General features: G+C 50.0%; 1 protein-coding gene across 7 annotated transcripts in view; it reads right to left on the reverse strand.

Annotated features, from left to right (window-relative positions):
• Window positions 1-734: 734 nt before the first annotated feature.
• The window catches only part of ABCC8 (ATP binding cassette subfamily C member 8), a gene marked incomplete at both ends in the record, with an annotated part of 71,691 nt that continues 50,460 nt past the window's right edge, over window positions 735-21,965 (reverse strand). For all 7 annotated transcript variants that reach the window (XM_084237817.1, XM_084237816.1, XM_084237815.1 and 4 more), the window contains 22 exons: window positions 735-872; window positions 1,421-1,483; window positions 1,965-2,098; window positions 2,848-2,951; window positions 3,326-3,434; window positions 3,623-3,701; window positions 4,516-4,646; window positions 4,764-4,884; window positions 5,519-5,632; window positions 6,175-6,277; window positions 10,017-10,109; window positions 11,839-11,996; window positions 12,496-12,565; window positions 14,022-14,179; window positions 14,320-14,561; window positions 14,755-14,854; window positions 15,675-15,800; window positions 17,539-17,676; window positions 19,223-19,303; window positions 19,983-20,067; window positions 21,131-21,229; window positions 21,855-21,890. In XM_084237817.1, the coding sequence (XP_084093943.1) occupies window positions 735-872; window positions 1,421-1,483; window positions 1,965-2,098; window positions 2,848-2,951; window positions 3,326-3,434; window positions 3,623-3,701; window positions 4,516-4,646; window positions 4,764-4,884; window positions 5,519-5,632; window positions 6,175-6,277; window positions 10,017-10,109; window positions 11,839-11,996; window positions 12,496-12,565; window positions 14,022-14,179; window positions 14,320-14,561; window positions 14,755-14,854; window positions 15,675-15,800; window positions 17,539-17,676; window positions 19,223-19,303; window positions 19,983-20,067; window positions 21,131-21,229; window positions 21,855-21,890 (2,482 nt within the window). The remainder of the gene's footprint in view (window positions 873-1,420; window positions 1,484-1,964; window positions 2,099-2,847; window positions 2,952-3,325; window positions 3,435-3,622; window positions 3,702-4,515; window positions 4,647-4,763; window positions 4,885-5,518; window positions 5,633-6,174; window positions 6,278-10,016; window positions 10,110-11,838; window positions 11,997-12,495; window positions 12,566-14,021; window positions 14,180-14,319; window positions 14,562-14,754; window positions 14,855-15,674; window positions 15,801-17,538; window positions 17,677-19,222; window positions 19,304-19,982; window positions 20,068-21,130; window positions 21,230-21,854; window positions 21,891-21,965) is intronic.

A 21,965-nucleotide genomic window follows, 5' to 3' on the forward strand; every position in this document is an offset into this window, starting at 1 on the left:
CTAAGGTCCCACAATTCTAGTCCAAGAATTACAGTGAGAAGAAAGGGGGCCAAGTTCTACGCAGATCTGCTGTCTGATCTGATGATATAATTATAAAGCTGCTGTAACTTGGGTATGCACTGAATTCATATATGTTGAAGACATAAATCATGTGCTGAGAACCTCTGCCCCCAACAATGAGATGATAGTTGGAGATAAACCTCATGAAAAGGCACTTAGGTTAAATGAGGTGACAGGAGTGGGGCCCTAATCCAATGTGCCTGGTATCCTGATAAAGAAGAGACACCAGGGATATATGCGCACATAGGAAAGGCCACATGAGGACACAGCTGCAGGCAGCTGTCTGCAACCAAGGAGAATGGCCTTAGGAGAAACCAAGCCTCTAACATCCTGATCTTGGATTTTCAGCCTCCAGAATTGTCAGAAATAAATTTCTGTTGGTTAAGTCACCCAGTCTGTGATGCGTTATTATGGCAGCCTAGGGGACTAACACACCCCTGCTCCTCAGATGAGGACGCATACTGCCCACGCTCACATGACTTGGTCAGGTCTGCCTGATGCCCAGGTCAGGCTTTCCCCACAGAACCCACAGTCCACCCTGCCCTGACCCCTGGACTCCAGGCCTCTGATAGGAAATAATCAATCTCTTTATTTACAAGTGATTTACAGTTAGAAAACCCAGGTGGGGGGTGGGGGTGGGTGGGACATGGGCTGGCACTTGGGCGCTTGGCAGGTCACTTGTCTGCACGAACGAAGGAGGCGAAGACGCTGTCCTTGCGGCTGAGCAGCTTCTCTGGCTTGTCAAACTCCAGGATGGCACCGCGCTTCAGGACAATCACCAGGTCGGCACTGAGGATGGTGTGCACGCGGTGCTGGGGGCGCAGGAGGGGCCCGTTCAGGGAGGTGGGGGAAGAAGCGGGCAGCTGAAAGCACCCCTACTGAAACTGGAAGAGGGGCATGTGGCCAAAACATCCTGTCTCTGGGAAGGGGACTGACCTCTCCTGGGGTGGGTGTGACTCCAAGACTTCTAGCCACTAATGTCACCCTCTATCCTCAACAAATCCCAGCCCTGCCCTCACATCCAGGCTTCAGGACTCAGAGAGCCTCCCATGCTCCCTATCCCCTACTTCCTAAGGAGGAACACCCTTATCCTAGCTCAGGAGACTTTGGGACAGGGCAGACCATGGAAACTGAAGAATGAGAGGAGAGGTCTGAGGTGTAGATACAAAGCCCCCAGGTCCCAAATCCTGCAATCTAGGATCCCCGCAAGCCCTCCAGACCCCTTGCCCTGTACTGCTCCAGGGTCCTCTCTTGATAACCCAGACCAGGTGAGCTCAGGAGCTGGAAGTGATGACAGCTTCAGGAGCCAGACTGCTCTCCGGTTGTCCGCCCCCCCCCAACCCACTCACGGGCCCCTTACCGCGATGGTAACCACAGTGCGGTCTGCGAAGGCCGTCATCACCACCTTCTGGAGGATGTTCTCCTGCCAGGTTGGAGCATCAGCTATTGGTTCACCTGCCCAGTGGATGGGGTCTGGCCTTGCTTCAGGGGTCAGGCCCAGGTTTGGGGTACAGCTCCCATGTGACCCCAACCCTAACCTCCTCCCCTCCCCTCTGTCTGGCTCTAACCCCCAGAGGACAAATCAGGTCCCCAGAACTCAGAGACTAGACTTAGCCTGTTGGGAGCTCAGCCCTGTGCACACACACACATAGTGGGGTGTGTGTGTGGGAGGGATGTGCTGTGTGGCAGTGAGGTGTGAAGTCTGTGGGTCTCTGTATGGCTTGTGTGCATGTATTAGCAATGTGCCCTAAGACTAGCTGGAGTCAGGGACCTCCAGCCCTTTATTTTTTTGCTATTAAAGGCCCTCGACATTAAAGGCAACTTGAGTTTGTGCAAACTTCTTCCTAATACACCATGAAAACCCTCTCCAAGAACCCCACCCCTCGGATGTGCCCACGACCAACCGTGGCCATGTCGATGGAAGCTGTGGCCTCATCCATGATGAAGATGCTGGTCTTCCTCACAAAGGCCCGAGCCAGGCAGAACAGCTGTCTCTGGCCCTGGCTGAAATTCTCCCCACCTTCTGTGATGATGGCATCTGAAACCAGACCCAGGGAAGGCGAGCAAGGAGGGTTAACACTGTGTTACCACTGGAATAGATGGTGTAGCTCAGGGGATGTGTGTACAGTGGAAACACGTGGGTGTGTGTCCTGAGTACAGGACTGGGCAGGGTTCAGCACCTCACACAACTGTGTGGATTATAACGAGACGAGCACCCCCTGGGAGGGTGCGCTGCTGTGATGCTGCGCAATTCTGAGGGGGTATTTATGTGCGGCATGTGTGTGGACCTTGGTGGGGTAATTCTCTGAAAAGAGGGTGTGCCATTCCTGGCTTCAGGGGTTGCCGCAAGTTCTCCAAAGCTCTGGTCCCCGGGGTGGGGCAGAATGCTTTCCAGTAGCCTTGAAGAGTGACAGGTGCTGTGAGTTCCCGTTCTGTCCTTCCCTTCCTGGGGGGTGGACGGGTGGAGGATGCACCAACCAAGTAGGTTGTTGAGAAAGGGCAGAGTTGCACCATGGGACCAGGATCTTGTGAGTTCTGTCTCACAGTGACCTCCCCACCCACTCTACCCTGCAGGAGGGACCAGCTGTGTGACCTCGGATAAATCATTTGACCTCTCTGAGTTTCTGTATGGTGAAAGGTAGGACCTCTCACCAAATGGTTTCTAGGGGCCTGCCAGACCCAGCCTCCAAAATCTGGACACACCTAAGATATGGATGTGAGTTTCCCTCCACAGCTCTCACAGGCATCTGCAAGTGCCTGACTGGCTGCTCAGCCAGGAGTAGTTACCCAGACCTCCTGGCAGCGCCTTCACCACCAGCTTCAGCTGGGCTATCTCCAGAGCCTCCCACAGAGTGCTATCAGAGCACTTCTTCTCCGGGTCCAGGTTAAATCTGGAGGGGACACAGAAAGACCCTTTAGGGAGGGAAGCAGAGTCCTGACTATCCAGGGGAGTCACAGAGGGAGAGGCTGGTGAAGGGAGCAGTGAGTGAGAACTGCCTGACTGGGTGACGGCACCAAGGCAGTGGCATCCCAGATCTGAAGTTTGGGGTACCCCTACCAGTACCTGTGCAGACCTAACAGGAAAGAGAAGGCATGAAGATAGAGCTCTGGGGGACCAGAGCCAGTTCGTAGCACCAAGGCCTGACCAAGGCTGCTAGCCCAGGGAGGTGGGTACCCAGCTGAGCGCTCTGGCTGTATCCACTCCTTCTCTGTGCTCCAGATCTGGTGGAGCTGAGCCAGCCTGGGCCTGGGGTGGGAGGCTCACCGGATGGTGCCGCTGAAGAGGACAGGATCCTGCAGGATGATGGAGAGGCGAGAGCGCAGGGTATGCAGCGGCAGTTTGGCGATGTCAATGCCATCAATGATGATGCGCCCTGCATGGGGAGATGACATAGGTGGGGCACACCTGGGGGATGGTGGTGCTGGAACAATCTAACCTCATATGTTAACCCCAAGGAGGATATATATGGGGAGGCAGTGACGGCTGGGCCTCCTGTGATGTCCACCATATCACAGGACAGGTGGCTGCGGGAACATGGAGCCTACCCACCACACTGCTCACCTTCGAACATGTCTACCATGCGGAAGAAGGCGAGCGAGAAGGAGGATTTTCCACTGCCTGTGCGGCCACAGATCCCGATCTAGAAAGAGACGAGCAGGTATACTGTGGGGCATCTGGGGGCAGCCAGGAGCTAGGGTCTGTAGGAAGGTCACGGCAGGTCTTCTTCACCTGGTTTTCTGATCAGCTACTCTTTGGCTAGGGCTGGGCCCTGGATTTGGACTTGAACCCAGAGTGGGCTCCCATGGGGACTGACAAGCAAGTGCAGGGTGTAGTTGTCCACTTGTCTGGGCCTGGGTGTGGGTCTGGCCATGTGTGGTACTTGGCTGTAGGGCACTGGTGTGTCTTTATGTGAGTGGATGTGCAGAAAGGGGCAGAAGTGGCGGGGTAGGTGTGTAGGGAGGTATTTATGTGCCCCACCTGAAAATGGAGCCATCTCTGATCCCATCACTTGGGTACCAACAAAAATTATAATAAGGGACCAAAACAGAAAGAGCGATAGTGACAAAGACAGAAGGAGAGGAACAGTGTCAGGGAGAGCTGAGGGGGCCTGAAGAGGGAATTAGAGATCAAAGTGCCTCCCCAGGACAAGGGCAGTCTTGTTTTCTGCTCCTAGGCCTCTTCTTTGAAGCTCAGGTGACAGCAGCCTGGCAGAGCCTTTGCGCATTTGTAGGGGATCCCTGACAAAGCCCCTCTAAGCCATAGAAGTCCAGGGTGACCTCCTTGGTGGGTGAGTGAAAACACAGGATGGGGGAGAGGGAGGAAGGGAGAGGCAGAATGAGCCTTGTCAGTGTGAGGGGACCAGGGCTGGGAGACTGGGGGGGTCTGTGAATGGTCACTAGGCCTGGGGTGACTCTGGGAGGCTGTTAGGCCCTGTGCCTTCCCTGTCTCCTGACCTTCTGTCCTGGGGAGATGAGGGCGTTGACATGCTTCAGCACCGGCTTCAGGGAGCTGTCGTAGCGCACGCTCAGGTTCTGGATCTGGATCTTCCCCTGGTCTGGCCAGTTCTTCGGGATCAGTGAAGGTGCTGGGGGCAGGTTGGGGGTCAGCTACCAGGTGCAGTCCACAGCTGATACCGAGGAGTGCCACCCTACCCTGGACCCTTTTCTGGTCCCCCTCAACCCAGACCTCCTGCGCCCCTCACCCAGCAGACCCTCGTAGCTCTCCGCTTCAGTTTTCAGGAGCCCATGGATACGCTTCACAGCCCCTAGCTGGATCTCCATGTCTGCCAGGTTCCTCACCATCCAGTTGAGGTAGTTGGAGACCTGCATTTGGGGGAAGCCAGTTACAGACAGCCAGTGATCACTTGTCCTGCCCATAGCCACCAGGATGGCTCTTCTTTTTTCTTTTTTTGCATGGAAGAACTGGGATGTAGGCCAGAGGTGCAGGGGGTGAGAGGATTCACCAGGGACAGAGTGGGGAGCAGAACAGGCAGATTGACTGAAAAACACTGCTGAGGGGAGCAGCAAGCGAGGCAGGAGAGGTCTACTGTGCCATATGTGGTTTATCTCCCTGGCCAGGGATCGAACTCAGGCCATAGCAGTGACAGTGCAGAGACTTAACCCCTAGGCCACCAGGAAGGCCCCAGAATGGCTTTTCTTATAGCCGAGAATGAGCCAGGGCCCATGTGCTTTCTACTGTCAACCAGTTGGCAGTTTGGAGTGGCTCTCCCAGGAGGCATAAAGTGCAGATTGCAATGAACATGGCTTCTCACCCACTCCTATCTAGGGCCTGCGTCCTAGATAAAGAGGCAGGGACTGCAGTCAATCCTCCTGCCCACATGTCCCCTCTGGCATCAAACTCAGAGTGCCTTGGGGTGAGTCTTAGGGGTATCTCAAGTCGGGAAGGTGCCCGGGAATTTTCCAAGTGCAGGCGTCTGAACCCTCCCCTGTCACTCACCATTAAAGCATAGGTGAGGCCTAGTCCCACGAGGCCGGCAGAGAGCTCCCCGTGCAGGGAGTTGGAGATGGAGGTCACGGCAGCGATGAGAACCACACATGCACCAATGTACTCCTAGGGAGGGAGGGGAGCTGGCCAGGGCCTTGGGGGCATTGGGGCCTCAGAACTCCCCAACCACCTCTCACCCTTGGGGCAGAAAGCAACTCAGCAGAGACTCCAGTCCCACATCTCACGTGCACGTTGTCAGACACAGGAGGCCCATGACAGCTGGAGCTCCAAACCAGCACGTGTAGGGTTTGTGCCTCCTCACTCCCAGCCCCCTGCACACATCCGAACACGAATGCCTTATCTGCAGGCCCACATGAGCACACAACATATGCGTCACATGACCCACTTCAGACACACTCATCACAGGAAAACACACACCCATTCTTGCTGTCAGCACACATCTCGGACACATAAGTCCCTGCATGGATACAGGGACGAGGGGCTCACCCGGCAGGACACTGGGAGGACCATCAAGCCTGGGAAAGTAGGAGGCTGGGGCTTACCCTGTGTGCGCACATGGTCTCACCCCCAACAATGGTTCATATTTGGCCTAAACCCCTCACACAACCCCTGTGTTGGGATCTAGGATGGGAGTAGGTGCCACTTGCCATGCGGACTTCTAGCCATCTGTTCGCAGCCGTGAGGAAGAGAGAGGCGATGTTATTGGAGTCTGTGTATTCGAGGAGCTTCTGCTGGAATCGGACCTCGTACCTAGATGAGGGGAGTCTGAAGGAATTATCCTGGCCCATGTAGCCCCTGGAACTCCTTATAGACAGAGGTGGCCACATGGGCCTCACCAGCCTCCAGATAGTCCACCTCTGCAAACTTATGTATACCATTCCTCTCCGGAAAGCCCTCCCAGCAACTTTTTATTTATTCAAACCTGTCAAGAGTCCCACCTTCTTCAAACTCTTATTTTTATGACAAGACCCATTCTTCTGTCCAGTGCTTCCTCATTACAATAAAGGGCACCTCTGCCCACCTAGTTGCTCAGGCCAGAAACCCAGGAATCATCTGGATTCACAGCCAATCCCTCAGCATGTCCCCTTATTCCTACTTTCAAAATAACCCTTGCCTTTGCCTACTTCTCTTGCTTCCCGCCTACCACAGGCTCAACTGGACTACCGTACCAGCTTCTTCTAGGTCTACCTGCCGTTTCCCTCACATAGTAGCCAGCACCATCTTCACATAATAGCCAGCATCATCTTTCTAAATCATAAATTATATCCTCTCTTTCCCCTGCATAGGATATCAGTGACTTCCCATTGCTTTTAGGATAAAGAGCCATCTCCTTGCCAGAAGCCTGTGTGAGCCAGCTCTTGCCAACCTCATCAGGCTTCATCCAGGCCACAAATTCCCCTGGTCACTATAATGCAATATAGTGACAGTACTAATTCTTCCCTACCCTAGGGCCTTTGCATACGTTTTCTCTGCTTTTTACAAGGCTGATTCCTCTTAACCTTTAGGCCTTACTTCAAATGATATTCTTTACAGAGGCCTTTCCTTGCCTGTTGTTATCTATCTCTGCAGCCTCTTTATTTCATAACCTCTTTGCATATATTCATTTCTCTGTTTATGATCCACCTTCTTTACTAGACTGCAAACTCCATGAAGACCTTGTTTGTTTTGTTTGCCCATATATCCCTAGCATCTGGTACACTCAATAAATCTTTGTTGAAGGAATACATGAATGAATGGAGCCTCCTCTGACCATCTAAAGTAGATGGAATCTCTCTGTGTGAGGAACTCTGGAAGCTTCTTTTCCACCCGTGTCCTCATTACATCCTCCTGTGTTACCACACATAAGACTGGCCTCTTCTCTCTGAGGAGCTCTTTTGGGCTCTTGGCACCACCCTCTCTGGCCACCCCTTCAGACCTGGCTGGCTTAGGCCAGGCCTAGAGGAGGGGCAGGAACTTGTTTGATGATGAATGAAGATGAATTGTCTCAGCCCTAATCTCAGACATGACTGGGAGAATCAGCGGGACTCAGGACAGACCTTGTTGGGCATTTGCTCTGCTTTGGTTAATTCTGAGTCTAAACTATGTGTCTAAGGAAAGTGCATTAAGTCTCTGAGGTTTAAAAGAGCATGTGATTGCATAGCCACAGGGTGTGTGTGTGATGTTTCGGAGGTGAGATGGGATCCACACATTTACAGTGTAAGTGCGAGTTGAAGAGGTGCGTGTGCAAGAGCACATGTGTGTGATGGGAGGGTCTGAGGGCTGCGTGACTGTTGTGAGGGGTGGATGTGCATGGGGGTGCATGTGACCTGGGAGCTTCAGTGATAGGTGTGCAATAGTGAGGGTTTTGGAAAGAGCCCAGATTTGGGGCCATGCAGACCCAGGCTGAAGTATAAGCATTTTTATTTACTGTCTGTATGTCAGTGCTGAAACTCAGTTTCCTCAATAGTGAAATGGGGATAGTAATAGTTTAGTTCCTATGTAGACCTAACCTCTGAACTCAACACTGAGCCCAGTGCTGGGGACTCTTGAAACTTTTTTGGGAAAAGCAGGTCCTCCTGGAAAAATCAGTCAGATAGGACTGAGTCCCAAGGCCAGCACTAGCTCTTAGTGACCAACTCTGTGACCTCAGGTTGGTAACTCAGGCTTTCTGGGTGTCTTCGTCTGTACAACATGGCTACTTATTCCAACGCCACAGAACTTTTGTGAGGATTAAATGCAGTGATGCATGCACAGCACGTAGCATTGTGCTGTCCTGTGGTAATAGTGAATCAAGTGTTAGTTAGCTCTCAACAGGGTAGGCTTCTGGGCAAAAGCCAATGAATGAAACACAAGCAGGGATGATTAAAAAGTTCTCTCTGCAAATTTAAAAATCATCCACTGTGTGCGTGCAGGGTATTTAGGCCTTGGTGGGAAACAGCTCCTCTAGCTGACTGATGTGGTCCGAAGCTGATGACAGGATGCTGGGACACACTCAGCTCCTACAAAGAGGGTCTGGCTCATTCCCTGAAAGTCACAACCTTGGCCCAGGACCCAGCTTGAAGGCCTCTGGGATACCAACTGGAAGAAGGACATCACCAAAACAGAATCGAGATGAGATCCAGAGATGTGGAGGGACCTGGAAGTTGAGGGAAGTTGCAAAGTTCAGGCTTGAGAAGAGGGGACTGGGAGACCATAGAGCCATATGGCAGACTCCAAGAAGCTTTTTTGTGGAACATGGCACAAGCTTGCACAGGATGCCCCGGAGCAGAGTCAAGGCCAAGGCTGAGCTCTGCTTGGCTTTGCTCTGCTTTGCGTTACTCTGATAAGACCTTGAAGAGGACCTCCCACCAAGCTCAGGTGCAAAGGGGGGCTGCAGTGCTGTACTGGGGGCCAGGCACCTTTTACAGGATTGCAAATGGTAAAAGATACAAGCCACCCTGGGAACTCTTGGTTGGTCCTTGAGCCCTAGGGTTACTCCTGGACACAGAGCTTGGTGTCTCATGGTTACTGTCACAACCTGCATAGCTGTGGCATCCTAAAAATAACCTAGAATCATTCTTGGTGAGACTGAGAGATCAGAGTCCAACTGTCTGGGTCAGGGATCTCTAGCCCGTCTGGATGGAAGACGCATGCTCAAATAAAACAGAGAAAGGCTGAAGCCCCTCCACTGACCAGGCTGTCTCAAATGCTACAGTCCACCCTAAATCATGACTCAGGATGGCAAGAGGATGACAGGGGCACTGATATTTTCAGGGAATTGCTCCAGTCTGGTAAACTCACTCATCTTTTGAGTTCTAACTCCAATGACACCTCTTCTGTGAAGCATTCCATGACTGCCTTCCTTCTATGCTCGCTTAGTCTTTGTCTCCCCTTCTTTCAGAATACCTGTCACATGGGTTTATCATGGCCTGGAATATAAATGCCTCCAGAGCAGGGGCTCATCTGACTTATCTCTATCTTTTTAGTGCTTGGCATATTCCTTAGAACCAGGGGAGTGTTCAGTAAATGTTTGTTGAATGAATGACCAGGTTCAAGTCTGGGCTTTGTGGGCCTTATACAGAGAGGTTATGTAACATCTGTAAGCCTCAGTTTTCTTATCTGAGAAATAGAATTCATGATACCACCTAGGGTTGCAGGTGCAGGATGAATGAGTTCGGCATGTAAAGAACTCAGCATAGCACTTGGCTCACAGGAGATTCTCAATGAAAAATGGCCTCAGGGCTGACCCACATGATAAAAGGGCCTTTCTGGCACTGAAATTGTCCCAGCTTTGTTTCTTTTCATATTCTGCCTTAGTTTATAGACGCCTTGGGCTTGGCTGCAGGGTTGAGATTTCAGTTTGGTTCAGACAGCTGGAACCCATGGGCTGGACCCCTTTGGTGGACAACATCTGGGCCTCGGGGACTGACCTTGGGTTTGGAGAGATGTGTCCTGGGCCTTCCTAAGTGGAACTCAAGAAATGAATCTCATGACCTGTGACCCCCACCTCCCTGGGGAGTGAATCCGATACCTGAAGGCCCGGATGGTGGTAAGGCCTTCCACAGTTTCAGCAAAGTGCGAGAGCAGAGGGAGCTGGGTGGAATCATCCAGCTGCTGCAGGTCCCTGTGTGGGGAAGCAGAGCGGTTAAGAGGGAGGCCCAGGCTCAGATGAACCCCAGTGCCACACCCCTGTGTGGGTGGGCATAAGGGTTCACCTCTCCAGGAACTGGTTTTTCACCTGTAAAGAAGGAATGGTAGCTCCCCCGCACCCCGCCCACCCAATCAAACTATTGTGAAGACTAGATGAGCTGACTTATGCAAAATACTTAAACAGAGCAGGTTGCCATAGCCCCTGATACCCTGGGCCCCATCTACCTCACATCTAAATCTGCCCCTGGTGCCTAATGCACAGTTATGCTCTGCCACAAGGCTTGGCAAGCGGTGTTAAGTCCTTTTCACAGGAGAAAACCTGCTGCTTGGGACCTCGGTCAAAGGAAGAGAAGAACTAAGCTCAAAGCTTATAGTACTCTTCCCCAACATCACAGAAAAGGATCTAAAGGGTAATTTGAAGGGGCAAGGACAGAGGTTTCCATGGAAACAGGATTGATCCTGCTCCCCATCGCTGCACCTTGACAAGTGTGTGTGTGTGTGTGGGGGGGGGGTAAGGGGTGGTTGCAGCTTGGGATGCAGAAAGTGGCTTTCCTGGACAAAGCAACTCCACTGCCAGGGGAACAGTGGCTTCTCTGGCAGAAGAAATGAACTTTGTAGAACAGCTTGTACAGTGTTTGAAAAACCACTGAATTGGTGAATATCAATGCACTATGTTCCTTTTGGATACCAGGGGATTCTGTATCATTCAGGCAAAAAGCCATTTGTATAAATCTTGTTCCTTGTGGGCAAGGTAATTGTGCCCAAAATATATCTAAATTTAATTATTATGGCTGATCAACATTTTGACTCCAGTTTCTAACAAACTCTATACACTTGGGAAAGGTACTTAGCCTTTCTGACCACAACCGTCAAGAAGAAATATATTTCATATCATAAGTCAACACATACACACACACACAACTCTATACAACCCAAAGATTCATGGAGCAAAGCTTACTTTTACTATATGAATACAGACCCCTATTATCTGTTCTATTTCATGTTTTAAAAATGCTGGTTGTGATCTATGATATTGATTTCATGGCCCAATGATGGACAGGTTGTCATTAGCAGTTTGAGAAATATTGGCCTAGAGGTTCTTTAAAAATTTTTCCTGTAATTCTCTGAATCTTAGTGTAATATAATCACTCCCAGGAAGAACTTCCTAGAAAATATCCTTAGAAGCTTTTGTGTAGGAAAGAGGCAAGCCTGGCTCCAGGGTTCATGAGGGCAACTGGGATCAGTGAACAGCTATAAGAGGCTCCTTCAAGTCAAAGTTTCCAGTCCTGCCTGGACTCACGTAGGCTGCATGTTCTGGGTCCACGTGACTCTGCTGTGACACCCCTCATGTCAGGTGCCCACTGATTTCATGCATCAGCGATCAACCTGCTCAATGGAATCACAGAACCCTTCTGGCAAGCATTTTGGCAAAATGAATGAAGAGCATAAGCATGTTTTTACACCCTGACCTAGCTAGTCCAGTCCTGACCATATGTCCTAAAGAAATAGTCCAGATACTAACAGCAGTGTGTGTGTGACAGATGCTAATATTAGGATAGTGGAATAGAACATTTCTATTCCCCCCCCCCTTTTTTTTTGAGCGAAGATGACTCTACTACTTTTATGATGGTGATTCTCATAAAAGTACCAAATTGCCCAATGCAAAGCACACCCCACCCAGACAACGCAAATGCTGCCCTCACCTGGATGCCACCCGGAAGTACTTCTGGATGAAGTAGCACACCACAGCCAGGGGAAAGAGGGCCACGAGGAATACAGGTGTGACATAGGAGATGACAGCCAGAGCTGAGACACAGAGCAGGGTGGAGCGGCTCAGGCACTCCAGCGTGGATGGGATGTGCTGACGGAGGGAGGGTGAGAGCAAGAGGTGAGTTCTGATATTTGATTATGTTCCATGTGTTATCTGCCCCCATGTTTTGCTTTCTTCCTTTATTAAGAGTGCAAGTCTTATCTCACCAGCCACACTGTGGGCTCCCTGACAGCAGGAATCAGGACCTTGTCTTCACATTATTTAGTCCAATGATAAACACTGAACAGGCTAAATTAAAACGAACATTCTCCACAAAATCAGTCACCTGGTTCAGAATATGCCTGAATGTTACTGGAGTGATCTGGGAGGGGTCTTGAGGCAAAAAGCATTGTTTTTTTTACAGCCTTACTATGAGGGTCTCACAGGGGAGGCCCCAGACCCTGAGGTAGCATTATAACCAGAGTAGGGCCCACTGTGTTCTTCCCCCATGTCTCATCACCCCATCTGGAGAAGTCAGCCCTAGACAGGAAAAGGCCCCAGGGTTCTGACCTGTCTTTGAACTGGGGAAATAAGTGATAGTCTTGTGTACCTGGTCGATGGTGTTACAGTCAGAAGAAAATCTGTTTAGGATGCTTCCCAGGGGTGTGGTCTCAAAAAACCTAAGAGGCAATGGCAAAACAAATTTACTCCTTTGTTATTGGTTTCTTCCCTGCTTACTGAACAAGGTAATTATTTCTTTCATTTTGGTAACTCTGGAGTTGTCCAGATTTGGTTTCCCAGGGGCGGTCGCCTTTGTGGGTCTGCAGATATCTGGCCTGTGGCCCTGGGATTTCCTGCAGCTGCCAGAAGGGGTGCTGGCCCCTCTTGCCTCTCTGACTCTCAGGCTCACGTGGCACCACTGCCTTCTTTTTCAGCTGCTCACTCCACCTGACTCACTCAGCAGTTGTTCCTCCTGGGGACACAGAGTCCTTTCCAGCGGGACAACTTGCCAGGGAGGACCCTGGGAACAGCCTGTCAGATGGCTGAACTTCCAAATCTACTCTGGCTGCCATCACTCTGGCTGTGACCAGGAGTCAGTCCAACCCCAACCAGAGAATTTCAGAACCACAAATCTGGGACAAATAAAGAGGAAGTAAATTTTGAAACAATGTCTGGGGGCCGCAGAGAGCCAAGAGGTAAAAAAGCATAGTCAATATGTATACAAACACATACATTTGTACACACACATAGTTTATATATAGTCAGTATATATAGTTCTGGCACTGGAAACAGGCCAGGTAACCTGCTTTCCTGTTGTGTTTTAAAACGGGAGTTGTTTTAGTGAAATAATTCAGAGGAAGATAAATACCAAATGATTTCACTTATGTGTGGAAGATAAAGAAACAAATGAATAACCAGAGGAAAAGCTGTTAGCTTATAAGAACAAAATGGCAGTCACCAGAGGGGCAGGGAAAAAGGAGTGGGGAGGTAGGGAAAGGGAGGTCAGTGTATGGTGGACGATGAAAACCACATTTAGAGGTGAATATGATGTACACCTATAACCTACAGGTGTTGAGTTTTAATGCTGTACACCTAAAACCTACACAATATTATAAACCAATGTTACCTCAATAAAAATAAAAATTAAAAAGAAAAAAAAAAGAACAAGTTGGGCAGTCAGTCAGTGACATCTTTAAACCCCTTTAATGCTAATTGACCTTTGGACTTTTATTCATCTCATTTCAGAAAATTAGAGTAGCTGCCCCATATCCCAGCATCAGAACCTGCATGCTGGCAGAGGGAGCAGAGAGGTAGGGAGTGGGGGGTGGGGACAGCCAGATGGTACCTGCTTAGGGAAGTGAAACTAAAATTCACTCAGAGACTGAAAGAGGCTGACTGAGGGGCAGAAGTTACAGCTGGATGAACTAACCTAGCACTGCATCTGGCTGAGTAAATGCCAGATTCCCTCTGTTTTCTGCCCTTAGGAAGGTACTTCCACACGTTCCATCTTCTGGAGTCACCCAGCATTTTGTGACAGAGATTATATATCCCCATCCCCATTTTATGGATGGGAACACTGAGGCCCAGAGAACAGTGACACGACCCCAGGCCCAGCCCCACAGGGGAGGAGAGTACCTCATGGGAGCCAGGATGATCTGGTTCAGCAGGCTGCGGTGCAACCTCTTGGCCACCTTCAGTCCTGTCCACTCTACTGCAATAGACGTGACGAGGCACAGCACGATGCCCAGGCTGCAGAGCACCGTGAACACCATAGCATAGACAGTCTGGCACTCCTGGGATGGGCAGAGAATGAGGCAGGGTCCCAAGGGTGTGCAAGACTCAGCCCTCCCCCACCCTTTCCCCCTGCTCCACACACTTTTTTTCCTGACTGCTGCATTATTGTCAGGTAAATTGCTCAAACATGTTCTCACACCTGGCTGAGGGAGCAGTTTCTGGCCACAGGGTTCAGGGTCAGAGAACTGTCGGTCCACTTGGCCAGCCAGTAGTCGATGGCCACCAATACCATGTGCTTGAGCAGCTGGGAGAAGACAAGCAGGGACAGAAGCAGGACACCAGCAGATGACAGATATTTGGCACAGGCCCTCCATGGAATCTTGGCACGCTGGTGCAGCACTGATGACAGGTTGTCCTCCTCCTCGCTCTCGGCTGCCTCCTCTGTAGGCCACAGAACCCACTCTGGGGCTTCACATTTCACATACTTCTTAGGGGGAACCAAGGGATGTGTTATCCTCGCTTACAGAAGGGAAAACTGAGGTACTCAGAGGCATTCTAGATTACCATTCCCACAGCCCCAAACCTTCATGTCCTCATGGTTGACCATGTTTTCACTCCTAGTCCCATTCTGTACCTTCCTCCTCTTCCTCGTCCTGCAGGAAACCATCTCTGGAGGACATGGCCCGGGGCAGACCTTGGCCTGGCTCTGTGGCTTTTCTTTCCATGACAGTCTCCTGCAAGACAGATGATGCTTGGCCAATGTCTTCAGGGTGTGCAGAGGGGAAAAGGGGGCCAAGGGGTAGCCACCTCTGGTGAGAGTTCAGATAGAAACATTTTTGTCTTGCCAGAATTCACTCCTTCTCCTTCGCACACTAACAGCACCCCAATATCCCTAGGGAGACGCCTCTCCCCTATCTGTGACTGAGGTGGACTGATCATTCTCCTTGGCTCCAGGAGTGGGCATGTGACTCAGAACAAGCCAATCCTTACTTTAAACATCCTTGGCCACAATTAATTGTTCACTGATGAGCTCAAATTGGACCAAGAAGAGTCAGCCCTGGGACTTTTGCTAAACTATTATGAAAGAGGTACCCTCATTCTGGCAGTGTTGTTGAACTGGGAGAAGGTCAACCTGAGACTGTCAATGGCCTTCACTGCTACCGTGAGAATAAAGTCCTCTGATTCCTGATGACACTGATTATGTGGCTCTAGCTCTACCTGAAACTATGACAGCCCTGGACTCCTAGCTTTCAAAAATGAATAAATCCTTAACTCCCCTCTTTTTCTCTTGGATTAGCAAATTTGAGTTGATTTTGTGAAACTTCCTAAAACAGTGCCTATCTCAGGATAAGGGGAAAGCATCCACTTGATTCTGCCTTGGTAACTGGCACAGGGGCAGGCTCTTCTCTGGTAGGAGCAAGTTCATGCCCAGCAATCACGTTGGTCCTTTGGGGGCATCCTGAGACAATGAGGGCAGAAAGTCCTGTAGGAGTTCAGGTTCGAGGAGCTACTATCCCCCTGGGGGTGGCTGCCTGACTCCCAGGATCACCCTACCTTCTCCAACTCTTGGTCCTGCCGGTTCATGAGGGTCTTCCAGTGCTCAAAGAGCTGGCATTCAGACCTCTGGAAGTCCTTGAGTGTGCCTTCCCTCTGGATGGTGCCATCCTTCATAGCGATGATCTGGAAAGGCAGAAACAGAATGCAGTCAGGGGGTATTTGGGGAGGGGCAGTGGCAGTTACACCCCCCCACCACCTAACCAAGGACTCTGAGATGGACAAGCACACCTCCTTTCCCCACCACAAATGACGCTGGGCTCGCCCATGACAGTGACCGGGTAGTGATGCCTTAGCCCTTACCCAGGCACTCCCAGGATTTAGTTTGGTTCACTTGGAGGGCAATTCTAAGTGGTTGCCCCATGGTTGAAAGGAGCATTTGCAGAGCAAGTGGTGCATCCCAGTCAAGCTTTCTGGTTTACCCACAAAGGCTCCATCAGTGGCAGCTGTTTGCAAACTTCTAGCTGGCTGATGGCACAGTACCCTTAGTTTCTGATGGCAGGTCAAGCAGATTCCACCAGTGCTTTAAAGGACCAGTTAGTGTTAAGTGTGCCATGCCTCTTTGAAATCAATAAAATTGAATTTATTTGAAACACACAATGTTTCATACTCAAGTAGATTCATCTTTAATTCAGATAGCCGCCCTAGCTCCTGCCGTCCCATGCACCCCATGCTGGTGTTTTGGAGGGGGCTAAGACAAGGAATTGGACACCTCTGTGTCTGCCTTCTTTCAATGAAGGATTGGTCTGACCTGCCTTGACAGGGTGACCACAGAAACTCAGACACAAACCTTCTGCAACTGCTTTAATAACTTCTTTTTAAATTTGAATATTTCAGAAAAGCCTTTTTCATAGCAAAGGGAGGTCTCACCACACAGAGAACAAAGACTTATTGGGTGGAGTGGAAGGGTTAGCAGGGCCTTTTGGCACAGGCCTGAAGCTTGGGGAGGGCCTCATTTTTGGGGGTAAATTTATATAGTTGATGCCATGTAAATGATGCCCTGATGCCAAAGGGGAGGAAATGTCATGCCCCCATTACTCTTCAGAGGAGACTGTTCTGGTCCCTACTCGATTGTGAACTCTTTGGGATAGAGGCCTGGCTCTATCCTCCTATGTGCCCCCTCTTCCCATTACGGAGAAATGACCTGTGTGCGTGTACTGAATTCATGTGGAAGCAGGAAACATGAACTTGAAGATTTATCATGAAGGTTCTAGGGACCATGTGACCGATGCAAACAAAGACAGAGGAGCTAGGAATTTTTATCATTCATAAGGAAGATAGTCATGGAGAATCTGGTATGACTGTTTACAGGTGTCAGAAAGGCCCAGATTTCAAAAGTCATGTTATTTCCATCAAAAAAAAAAAAAATTAAATCCTGCCCAATTAACCAAAAAGTAATTATTGTCTTCATATTGAGGATTATGGGAATTCAGTTAATGTAAGATTTCACAAAATTGCATTGTATTGGTAATATTGACGTTTCCATTATTATTGCAATTGTTTGTTTCCATGTTGTCCATCAGAGAGTCCCCATGCCAGGGGAATGAGTGTTCAAGCTGGGCAGAAAACAGAAGGCTGGAACAGAGTTTCTGCTTCTTTCTGAGTCTTCTTGGTACCAGTCTTGCATGGAGCCACAGGGGCCCAGGCCAGGATGGGAAGGTCTATAGCCCTAGGTGATCCCCAGCCCTTAGCCTCTACAGGGTCTCCCTGAGCTGCTCACATGCATGGAGCCACTCAGCGCCAATGGCTTCTGCTTTGTGACCCTCAGCAGCTGCTATTGAGCCACATGGCTGATTCCTTTCAAGATGTCCAACTGCCTCTGCTACCTCAGCCCTCCACAGTGGATTCTCTTGTGACCTCTCACCCAGTCTGCATGTGGCAGGTACTGTAGCTTGTGGGTCACTAGGACCACTGTCCTGTTATCATCCCGGAGCAGCTCAAGGATCCCGGCCTGCATCAGGTGGTCACTCAGATGGATATCCAAAGCTGAGAATGGGTCATCCTGGGCAGAGAAGAGAAGGTAGGAGCAAATGTGGGGACAGGAGTAACAGTGAGTATAACAACTACCAATTATTATACCAGTTTTGGCCTAGGGACTGATACTTACTAGCTATGCTAGCTATGTGGCTTGGACCACACACCTAACCTCCAGTTGCCTCATCTTAAAATGGGGTTCTGTTATCCGTTACCACTCTTAAACAGATCTTATCACATGTGTTTCCTGACTGCTGAACTATCAATGGCATGATTATCTAGGCCTTTTACAACCAGCTTGGTCTTCCATCCAGACTCATTTCTCCTCTGTATTGTCTAAGCTCTCTACACTTTTGGTTTGCAGGGAACTAGGCCTTTGCTTAAGCTGCTTCTTCTACTTGGAGTGCCATTTTGCCTGTTATCTGCCTGGTGAACTCCTATTCATCCTTTAGTGCCCCACCCAAGTGCTACCTCTTCCTATTTCCTTTCTTGACCCCACATCTAGCATTCTTTCCTTTCTGTTCCAGTGATATCCTGCACAAAGCCAGATTCAATAGTTATTAGTCCACTCCTCACTGTAATGCTCCCAAGAACTGAGACCCCTTGTGCCTATGCCTGGTACAAAGTAGTTTAATAAAAGTTTGCTGAAATAAACAACAAAAAATTATTTTGCTTTTCCTCTAACAAGGTTGTTTAAAGTTCCCATGGGGCCACAAATACTTTGTTAAGTGCTGTGCAGATATAATTGCACAAAGACTGTGACCCTTTCCATTATGAATTATGTTTAATGGGGAGTGTTTGTGTGTATCATAGAGGAAAGAGAATAAACCTGGGTTCAGAAACTTGAGTTTCCTCCTTCCAACAAACTGTGCAAATAGCCTTCCTCTTTCCTTCTGTTTAACTGATTCATTCTTTAAGGTCCTCCTCCAGGAAGCCCACTCTGATTACTTCGTATGAGACAGCTCATACAATTGTCTCCCTGCACAAGTTTCCTCATAGTCTGTGCCACACAGTTTGGTTTCAACTAGGCTGACTCTTGAGTACGGATGCTCTGTTTCCCTAATCCAGTCAAGGGCTGGGTCTTAGAATTCTTCAGTGTCAACATAGATACCTACCACAGAACTTGGCATGAAGTAGGGCAAGCACAGCTAATAAATTTGATCTCATATGTGATTGTTAGGGTTTACCTGGAGTGCTGTATTAGGATTCTGAAGTCAAGTTAGGTTTTCATGGGAAGAATTCTGTGACCAAGGAGCAATGTCTGCTGTGGGAACAGAATAAGTGGCAGCACATACTCCTATAGTTGCCATTTTTATAATGGGGCTAAATTAGTGTTGACAGGTTGAGGCTGTCCTATAGGGAGGAAGTGACTACAGAGTTCAGTGCGAAGTTCACAATGGGTCAATTGCATTTTCCTTGACTCAGTTTCCCTATCAATAAGATGACTAGGTAATTATCTTTGACAGGAGAGGTTTGTTACTGGAGAGTGAAGCTGTTGGGTGATGGGGTGTATGCGTGTAGACAATGAGCTGGGGGGCAGCTAGAGATGAGGAAGGTGCTGCTGGTGCACTTACCAAGAAGACGACATTGGTGTGCTGGTAGAGGGCTCGGGCCACACTGATTCGCTGCCGCTGTCCACCGGACAGGTTGATGCCCTGATACCAAAGGGGAGGAAATGTCATGCCCCCATTTCTCTTCAGAGGAGACTGTTCTGGTCCCTACTCGATTGTGAACTCTTTGGGATAGAGCCCTGGCTCTATTCTCCTACGTGCCCCCTCTTCCCATTACGGAGAAGTGACCTGTGTGCATGTACTGAGTTCATGTGGAAGCGGGAAACATGAACTTGAAGATTTATCATGAAGGTTCTAGGGACCATGTGACCAGTGCAAACAAAGACAGAGGAGCTAGGAATTTTTATCATTCATAAGGAAGATAGTCATGGAGAATCCGGTATGATTAAGTTTACAGAGAAGTAGCCCACCTGGAGAGGGAACTGAAGGAACATAACCCTGGGCCTAGAGCAGTGCCATGTGGCTCTCAGGATGTACGTGGGGTATGAATGAAGGAGATGTCAGGTCTTCTCCAGCTTGGGGAAGCACTCAGCTGACTTTTGCCACCTAGTGTGACTGACAACTGTCAAGGACAGCCAGCAGCCCAGAGTTGAAGGGGATCCTTTTGACCCACTGCAGGCAGCTCTTCAGCCTTTATCCTCTCATTTCCCAGTGACCTGGCCTCCCTGAGAGAAATCTTGGGGCACATTTCCCTGTCACATGGCGGGCAGCCCATGTGACAGGTCCCCAACTGTGAGAAAACCTCTTGGCCGTTGTTACTAACCCGTTCCCCGATCTGGGTCTGGTCTCCGTGGGGCAGGATGTCGATGTCCGGCTGCAGGGAGCAGGCTTCAATGACTGTCTTGTACCTGAGTGGGGGTGGGGTGGGGTGGGCACAGCTGGTTAGCCTGGCGGAGTTGAGCACTTTCAGAGGGTCATTAGTTTCTGAGCAGCTGTGCCTGGGGTGAGCAATGGCTTTAATGGGCCTCCTGCTCGGGTGCAAGCAAACACCACGTGAGCTTGAAAAGAGCTGAGGGCAGCACCTCACACAGTCTTGGAGCAAATTAAATATTTGAAAGATGGAATGGGATGGGAGCAAACATGCTGTGCAAGGGACAAGAGAGGGCCCCTGGCCCCTGTGAAGTGGGAAAAACTACAGTGCTTGGGGCACTGCCAGGGAAATCTCTGCTGGTCAGTTTAGGCAGTAATGATGATGGCTGGTCAAATATTTGCCCAGTCTGCTTCTCTCATATTTTCCTGGGCAGATCTTCCCCTGGGCAGGTGCCAGCTAGCATGCATGTACATCTCAGAGTGGATCGGTGACAAATACTTGGGTGTCAGGCAGCCTTGGATTTTAGTTTCATTTGTCATTTACTGATTGGCTGGCCTTGCGCAAGTTGCTTAACCTTTCTGAGCCTTGCTTTCCTCATCTGTAAAATGGGGATCATAATAGCATCTGCCTACTAAGACTGTTGTGAGCATTAAAGGAAATCATGAATACAAAGAGCTTGGCAGTGCCCCTGGCATGTTGCAAGAGCTCAGCTGATCTTAGTGGTTATTATTATCATCACTGGAGGGAAAACAGTGCGTGAGCTGCGGAGTCGGGGTAGGGAATTGAAAACGGAGAATCATGGAGAGCTGGGTCTGTCTTCCTACCAGCCTCACCTGCCCTTCCATCCCCTCCCACCTTCTTGCCCACAGGAGCTGGACTGCCAGGATGCCAGGCACATCTGGACCTTTTCCAGATGGACCATATGGAATAGGCTGGACTCCAGACAAGTGGCCTGGAGAGCAGGATGATTGCTGGCGAGTGATCAATGACATCAATGACGGGCAGCTTGCTGGGGCTGGGGGGATGGGTAGGCCTTATGAATGGTGCCTGGGGCCAATTTCTCCCCTCCCCCAGCTAACCTTCCTCTGAGAGGCTTTTACCTTTGTTTGTTGAAGGGACTCTCAAAGGTGATGTTCTCTTCCACAGTTGCATTTAGCAGCCACGGTTTCTGAGAAGCATAGGCTACAGGTCCTCTCTTCCTGAAAAAAGCCATGGGAGGAGGAGAGGCATCTTAGGGACTCATTCTCAGAGGCAGCTGTCAGTTTAAGCTAATGGCTTAAACTGAGGCAAGGGGGTGGGGGCAGGGCTAAAATGGGGAGGTACAGTTGGCAGAAGTTTGCTTTGTGTGGTCCTTGGTGGCCTTTCCTTCCTCCTGGACCCAAGGTAGGCTTGGGTGCACATGTCTTAGCTGACTGGGTCCTTGGCCCCTCCCTGCCCTGCGTCCATCCTGCCCCAGCACTGTAGTCTGTTCTCCTGTTGAGTCTCTCCAGCCAGGGAGGACCCCAAAGTGTGCCAACCAAGTAAAAACGTGACCCCCTCATTTCCTCTCTCCAAGTGGAACTTTGTAAGAGTGGAACCAAGGAAACCACAATTATGCTGTCGTTCTTGAAGACCAAAAAAAAAAAAAGAGTAAAGATGAACAGAGAAAAATGATCTGTGTGAAGGAAGCAGCAGCTTGATGCAGAACGGGCCATGGCTGCCAAACCACAAGAAAGAGCACAGATCCCCCTCCCCGGTCTGCTCCCCACAATAGGATTTGGATCTGAGGCTGTTCTCCAGAACTCTGTTGTTCCTGGGCCTCGGGGTCCCTGTGAAGCACAGTACCTGACATCTGAGTCGGCCACCGGCTCCCGCTCTGGGCTGCAGCAGGGGAGGAAAGACAGGAGTGGATTGAGCTCTCCACAGATATTTTGAGCTCCCTCAAACCCCACATGA

This window comes from Talpa europaea (genome assembly GCF_964194135.1).
Source record: "Talpa europaea genome assembly, chromosome: 1".
NCBI classification, from domain to species: domain Eukaryota; kingdom Metazoa; phylum Chordata; class Mammalia; order Eulipotyphla; family Talpidae; genus Talpa; species Talpa europaea.